This window comes from Octodon degus, unplaced genomic scaffold, assembly GCF_000260255.1.
Source record: "Octodon degus isolate 3935 unplaced genomic scaffold, OctDeg1.0 scaffold00200, whole genome shotgun sequence".
Lineage (NCBI taxonomy): Eukaryota > Metazoa > Chordata > Mammalia > Rodentia > Octodontidae > Octodon > Octodon degus.
The window spans coordinates 433,666-441,408 of record NW_004524776.1 but is presented as its reverse complement, the minus strand read 5'-3'; the positions used below and the strand labels follow the sequence as shown (position 1 = coordinate 441,408).

The 7,743-nt window shown below is 44.9% G+C and overlaps 1 protein-coding gene across 1 annotated transcript in view; it reads right to left on the bottom strand.

The window, feature by feature from the left end:
* Positions 1 to 7,743, bottom strand: part of Tmc7 (transmembrane channel like 7) — a 70,503-nt gene that overhangs the window by 8,733 nt on the left and 54,027 nt on the right. The window contains exons 10-13 of the mRNA XM_023704697.1: positions 6,605 to 6,722; positions 6,254 to 6,351; positions 3,498 to 3,684; positions 958 to 1,073 (exon numbers count right to left, since the gene is read on the bottom strand). Of these exons, the coding sequence (XP_023560465.1) occupies positions 958 to 1,073; positions 3,498 to 3,684; positions 6,254 to 6,351; positions 6,605 to 6,722 (519 nt within the window). The remainder of the gene's footprint in view (positions 1 to 957; positions 1,074 to 3,497; positions 3,685 to 6,253; positions 6,352 to 6,604; positions 6,723 to 7,743) is intronic.

Genomic DNA, 7,743 nt, shown 5'->3' with positions numbered 1-7,743 from the left:
AAAATACATATATATGTATACACAAGATGAGATAGATATACAGCTACTTTATCTTAGTTCACTGAGAAGAAAGGTTTAGACAAGATATCATCTACATCTTGTCCTCCGAATAACTACTACGAAGAGAACACTGTGTAATGTATTAATTATTGTAACTGTCCTACTAACCTATTTTGAAACTGTTTCATTGCTATTTTATTTTTTCTCATTAAAATGAATAAAAATAAGTAAATACACCCAAAAAAAGACACATACAAGTAGATATCTATTGTTCATAGGCAAAAGTTGAAAGCAAACTAACTACCAGTGGGGGTCTCCTTAAAGGTTAAAGGGTACCCGCACAAGGAATACTAAGCATCCTTAAAAAGGACAAGACAGCATCACTTACGCATGTGGCACCATGAAATAACAGTGGCAGATTTCAGAGCTCTGTGAACTCATTTAAAGTTTTAAGTATTTGTTCTTTTTTTTTTTTTTTTGCAGAACCGGGGATTGAACTCAGGCCCTTGCGTTTCCCAGGGAAGCGCTTACTCCACTGAGCCATCTCCCTGGCCCCATTTGTTCTTTATAGGGCTTTAAATATATATAAATGGTTCTATGACAATGTATACCAAGTTAAGAGGTATTTTTCTTGAATCGTCACAATCACACTTTTTTTTCTTTGGGTGGTACCAAGGATCAAACTCAGGACACTGCACTTACCAGGCAATCACTTATTTCACTGCGCTATCTCCCTGGCTCCAACACAATATTTTTTGTATACTAAAAATAAGTATCTCCATCAAGGGAAAAAGAAGCGAAGGAAATATAAAGTGGGGAGGGAGAGAGGGGAAAGTAACAGCCATAAAATTTTGTCAGTATTTTAAAAAGCTGCATTACTGGCAGGGCATCAAGCCCTGGTGAGTCCCACAGGAGCCAGGACAACTTGTGTGCTGGACACCGAGAGCCAGGGGACACCTGGTGCCTGGTCTGGGGGCTGCCGCCAGGGAGGCGGGCACGAGTGTCCAAGGCAGGCTGGGCCCACAACTGACTTCATCATTTGCACTGCCGTTTCCACTGGCTGCCAGACTGTTCTGGAAAGGAAGAAATGAGGCTCCTGTGAGCTTTCTCACAAGGATCTCTCCTCTGATGATTCAGCCAACTGAAGTTTCCAAGTGAAGCCCTAACACCCTTGCAAGGTCAGAACATTCAGGTTTTGCCCAAGTCAAGGCCCTGCTCATCAAGTAAGAGATAAGGTTTCCAGTGAGATAAACGTGAGTTCACCTCTCAGAGGGTGCCTGCAAGCTCTGTGGCCTGGAGGAGCTGCTTAACATCTCTGAATTTAGGCTTTCTCCTTTATAAAATGTGGTGTCTATCCCAAGGCTGGGTGTAAGCACTACATGATAATCTTTATTTGGAAAGATGGCAGAAGGATTTTTTTTGGGGGGTACCCCTCAGGATGCCTTCAGGGCAGGTCTGGTTCAGCTTAAGGATGAGGGGATCTAACTACAGCATCCTGAGGTTGACTGCTTTGTTTCAGCAGGCACTTAAACACCTGAGCTAATGGGCAGGCCCCCAACATAATCTATACAAAGCAGGATATATAGTATGATTATCTGCTATTATTACTATTATTATTTTCAACACTGTCATTTCTAATGTTGAATGCTCAAGGCTTGGCATAATAAATGTTGGGCTTTGTGATGGTTGATTGTGTCAACTTAAGTTTAACTAAAATGGCTCAGCAGGACTGGGGAGATAGCTCACTAGAATAAGCACCTGCTGTTTGGCAAGTGCAGAGTCCTGAGTTCAATCCCCAGTACCACAAAAATAAATATATATTTGCTGGCCAAATAGCCAGTGTATTAAAGTGCTTGCAAGCAGGTGCAGGGGCTGGGGGTTTGATCCCCAGACCTGCCATGCTAGCCCCACCCCCAGGGCACACTGAGACAGCAATTGAGACTGGGTGTGCTGGTGCTTGCCTGTAATCCCAGCTCTTGGGAGGCTGTAAACCGACGGATCACTACGAGTCTGATCTAGTGGTGAAACCCTGAACACCCTGTAGATCCTTCCCTAAAATACAAAAAAATACAAAATAAAGTAAATAAATAAAATAAAATAAAATCAGTTGGCTCAGCAATTCCACACCCAACAGTGGCTTGTCTCCTAGATGGAATAAAGCGGAAATGAAGGAGGGCTCTGCTTCTTCAGTCTCCCCCGCTGCACACTTGGACTTCCTCCATCACACACCCATCAACTTCCTGATGCGACCCCTCAGGGGACACTGGAGTGAGCTCCAGCCCTGAGACTGAAACTTTTCAGCTCTAGGGTGCTGACAGACAGACGCTCATCCGACTCGGAGGGTGGCCACTGTAAGCCAATCTTGTAATTTCCTATACTTTTGTACGTCTTGTGCTGTATTGTATTGGTTTCTCTAGTAAACACTATCATACAAGCTTATTATTACCAAGGGCTACTGTTAGCATGTCTGTATTATTCAATGCTAACAATCAGCATACATGGACTCTGTAACAAACGAAGCAGGTGAGAGAGTCCAGAGAAGCCAGTAGTCTGTGGACAGACATCTCCCACGCAGTGTTTAGTTCTCGCACAGTGCCTAGGCTGTTCAAGGACCTGGCTCCCTAGGCAAAAATCACTGAGACCTGAAGGTAACTGCACCGGCTCCAAAATCCAAAAGGAAAGTTACATAATAGGAATCACACCTGAGACCCCAGCTATTTAGCAGGGTGAGGCAAGAGGATCAGTCCAAGCCCAGTTTAAGATACACACTGAGACCCTATTTTAAAATAAAAAATAGGGGCCAGGGAGATGGCTCAGTAGAACAAATGCTTCTCTGGCAAGTTCAAGGGCCTGAGTTCAATCCCTGGTTTGGCAAAAAAAAAAAAAAAAAGAATAAAAATAATAAATAAAAAGGGCTGGGGGTTGGTGGTAGAGCACTTGCCAGCTTTGTACTACCCCTGGATTTAATCCACAGTACCACACAAAAGAAATAGGAAGGGAGGGAAAGAAGAAAGAGAGGGAGAGAAGAAGGTAGGGAGGAAGGGAGAGAGGGAGGGAAGAGGGGAAGAAGCAAACCATCACTAAAATGTACCACTGTTAACAGAGACTCGGTTCTTATATTTCATGAGATGACAATATTTAATTCACAGGAAAAATAATTCTTAACAGTATCCTTAAAAATTACGAAAAGTTTAAGCCCAGTTTGGGTAATTTAGTGACTTAACGAGTCCCTGTCTCAAAATTATAAAAAAAATTAAAATGAAAAAAGAACTCAGTGTAAAAGCTTTGGATTCAATCTCTAGGAAAAACACAACACAACACAACAAAACAAAACAAAACAAAACAACAACTTGGTGACAATCCATTCTATTTTTTTTCCCCAGAATAAATCTACATTAAATGAGGAACATCACTTTATAAACCTCATAGGGCAGGACAGGCGCTGAGAAGATGGCCCAGGATGGTCCAGAGCACACACCCCTCCTCTCAGCTCTTACCTCTTTCACATAAAAGATGATAATGAATTTCACGGTTGCAATTGCAGGTAGAAGCGGTGAGAAAAAGGCTCCGATCCAGCAAATGGTTTGCCCATACACGATCCCCAGGACGTTATCTGGGATGGCGAACTCCTGCTGTCCCCAGCACTGGATCAGCTTCCAGGAAGAGCAGTAGGTCACCAGGAGTCTGGAAACAGACCAGTCCATTCTTTCCTGGGTCCAGGTGTCTGCCCAGGCTGCAGGACCTCACCACCAAGTAAGACCATTTCCAGGGAAACGCGTCTTACAAAAGTATAGTGGCCTCCGGATCACTACAACCAGGGTTGGAGCCTTAGATCCACCACTTAACATCCAAATCTACAAGTTCTTTGATTTCTTTGAACTTCACTGTTCTCACTGGTAAAAGGGGGATTATAATATAACCCACTTCACAGAGTTGTGACTAGCATAAATGAAGCCAGAGATCTCTGTATCACTGGCCTGCCACTCGGCACAAGAAGTACCGTGCAACCACACAGCATATAGTTTAGGGACCCTACCACCTACCAGTGTCACTTCTCAGTATTCTAAAAGCTTCCTACAGAAATCCTAGGGCAAGAGGCCCGAGAGAAATCTCACAGCAGCATTGCCACAGATTAGCAAAGTACCGAAACAAACTAAACACCATCAGTTGGGGCTGGATGGCTAAGTAATAAGCCATGGACATAGGAAACTGTCCTAAGATGGATGAGGAAAACCCATGTGCCGTGATATGGGAAGCTGTCAGCCATGTTTTATTTCATGGGGGTGGGCGGGAAGCACCCTACAGACCCACGTGGATGTGCCCTGATCTCACCAAAGGCAAAGAACATGTCCAATAGGACAGGGTGTCTCCTACCTGTGTACTTGTGTAGATGTGTGTGTATACATTTTTTGTTTTGAAGAACTGGGGATTCAACTCAGTGCCTTCACACTAGGCGACATTGCCAGCCCTTTTCTACTTTTCACTTTAAAAGTTTCACTACGTTACCTGGACTGGGCTTGAATTTGCAGTCCTCCTGCCTCAGTCTCCTAGAGTGCAGGGATTACAGGTGGGCACCACAGTGTACAGCTCCTGTCTTTACACAGTATTTACAGACTGTGTGAGTTCTCCCAACGTGTTAGTGATGCTTGCCTGTGAGGAATGGCATGGGCTGGCTAGCCGGGGACGCTGCCACAGACGAGAACTCACACCACAATCCAGACTTCGCTGTCTGTTTAAATTCTACATATTTAAAACTTTTAGCCAGCCAAATAGCTCAGCAGATTAAAGCGCCTACAAGCAGGCGCAGGGGCTGGAGGTTCAATCCCCAGGCTTGCCTTGCCGGCACCACCCCTGGGGTGTGCTGAAACAGCAATTGAGATTGGGCATGGTGGCACATGCCTATAATCCCAGCACTTGGGAGGCTGTAAATAGGAGAATCACTACAAGTCCCATCTAGTAGTGAGACCCTGAATACCCTGTAGACCCTTCCCTAAAATACAAAAAAATAATTAAAAAGTAATCTCGTTTCTCAATAAAGTTAATAAAAAAATAAAAAATAAAACTTTTAGGGGCTGGTGAGATAGCTCAGTGGTGTAAGTGCTTGCCTGGCAAGCACAAAGTCCTGAGTTTGATCCCTGGTACCACCAAAAACAAAAAAACAAACAAAACCAATAAAAATTTTAACTAGCACCTATTTATATCATATTTGTGTATTTTTAGTTCTTTTTTTCATATTTCTTTTAAGCTTTCTTTTTTTTTTTTTTCTTTCATTTATGTATTTGGTAGAGGATCTCACTACACAGCTCGGACTCCTAGTGATCCTCCTGTTTTCAGCCTCTCCAGCACTGGGATTACAGGTGTGTGCCACCACACCTGGACTCTGTCAATTGCTCAGCATGCCCTGGGGGTGGGGCTGGTGTGGCATGTGGGATCAGGGATTGAACCCCGGTCCCTGCACTTGCCAAAGCAGGCACTTAGTCTGCAGAGCTATCTCGCCAGCCCAGGTTTTAGGTTTTTTAAAATAACATAAGGAAAACCATCTTCTTCCTACTTCACGATACTTAACACACATTTTGATCCTTATTTACACTTACAGTTTCTCACACCGGAGAAACAATGTGGTATTTATACATGTGGGTCTGATTTTTAAGTTTCTACTTGATGTTTGTTTCTAATATTAATAATGTTAAATCCAGGCACATGCCTGGATTATCTGCATGTGTGGGTAAAAACGTTAAGGTAACAGACAAAAATAAAAACAGTAACACAGTCATGACAGTTACACTGGGGACCAGTAATGTGTTGTTGAGCTGTGCGCCATGGAGTGTGCTCAGTGCTTCTATCTGCAATCTCTATTTTAATTCTCACAAAGCTGCGAGACGGTTTCATCCAAGGAAAAGCTAAGCGCTTGCCCAAGGTCACGTGACTAGCAAGGGGCATTGCCGGGGCCTGAACCAGTTCAGGAAACGCAGCCTCCGCTGCAGCCTGGCGGGCCACACTGGTACTGGCACGGCTGTGCAGATGGCAGCAAGTAATCTCCAAGAAGCTGTACGGGAAGCAGCACAGTGCCTGCTCTGCACCCATCTTCAGACAGGGCACCTGTGGCTCAGTGGCACGGCTCAGGGGACATGTATGGCTCAGTTATCAGTGGTTTCCTAGGGACTGAGGAGCCATGGAGTACTTTGTGGAGCGTGGTTATGATGGGAGCCTCCAGTCAGAAGGTGAGAGGTTAGCGGGAGCCCCCTATACTTACTTTCTAGGGAAATCCACAAACAGCGTCACAGCCAAGATGATGATGAAGTCGAAGATCATCAGCTTGTACATTTCCTGCCCAACCTGGGTCTCCCAGCACTGAAACCAGAGAGGGTGAGAGGCAACAAGAGACCCTTCCTTTGGGCAAGGGAAGCCAGGCACCCAGATGGATCCCTTCCCATCTCCAGATCCTGGTGCCTGAGCTCCAGCACAGACTTTGGCATCCAGGCCAGGCCCACCTCCTAGCTAAGCTCAAAGAGGTACAACTGAGAACCAAACCCAAGCCATCTTCACATTGATGTTATCACTAGATGCCCCCTCTGCCCAGCAGGATGCCACCCCAAAGGCTTACTGGGTAGAGTTTCTGGTTGTAGCCACAGAGTTCACAAGCGGTGTCATCACAGGATGTGATCTTGGAGCCCAGTGTGAATACCAGCACACAGATGGTGGCCAGCCGCATAAATACACACCTTCAGGAAGAGAGGAGAGGGGAGAGGAGAGGGAGCTTTTGGGCCAGGCCAGCCCTTGCCAGCACCAAATCCAAAGCAAGCCCAAAAGTGGGCACAGAGCTTCTGTTGAGGACAATGAAAAAGTCCTGGACATGAATGACAATCCTGGAGATGGTGACATAGCACATCACTGGGGATGAGCTTAACGCCACTAAACTGTGCACCTAAAAATGATTAAAGCTGCCAGGTGTGGTGGTGGACACCTGCAGTCCCAGCACTCAGGAGGCTGAGGCAGGAGTGGACTGCTGTGTGTTGAAGGCCAGCCTGGGCTATACAGCGAGTTCATGGCCAGCATGAACTGCACAGCAAGAGCCTGTCTCAAAAACAAAAACAGTTAATAATTTTTAAGTTAATACATCAGAATTTATGGTGAATACTTTATGTTTTTAAAATTTTATAGAAGACATCACCATGAATCCCCTTGACATCACTCCCCCTCGCTTTGAACACACTTATCCCATCATTCTTGAAACTTTCTAGAGTGGTTCTGGAATTCCTCTTTCATCAGTGTCTGTATAAGGCACACCACGTGCCATCCAGTGGAAAGGGAGTCTTGTAAAAACTTCCGTGTGTCCTCATCCACCTTACTCATGACAATCTGTGGCCTGGTACAACTTCTATCTCTTTCCCAAAGTCAAAAGTGACCATGAAAGGTGAATATTTTGAATCAATCCAGCCACATGAGCACAGCTGAAGACACTTAAAAGGAGGCCCTCCGAATGGGAGACTGAGTGGTAAGTGTACTTGAAGCACAAGGGAGCGTTCCGAGTGGGATTAATGACAGTGTCTTTTATCATAATATACTGTTTAAACTTGCATCATTTTTTATATCTCATCTCATGTTTTACTACGGATGTTTTTTTTTCTCTGTACCAAGGATCAAACTCAGGACCTTGCACTTGCCAGGCAGTGCTGATGCCACTGAGCTATCTCCCCAGCACTACTACGGATTTTTTTTTTAAACAAAAGATCACTACACTGG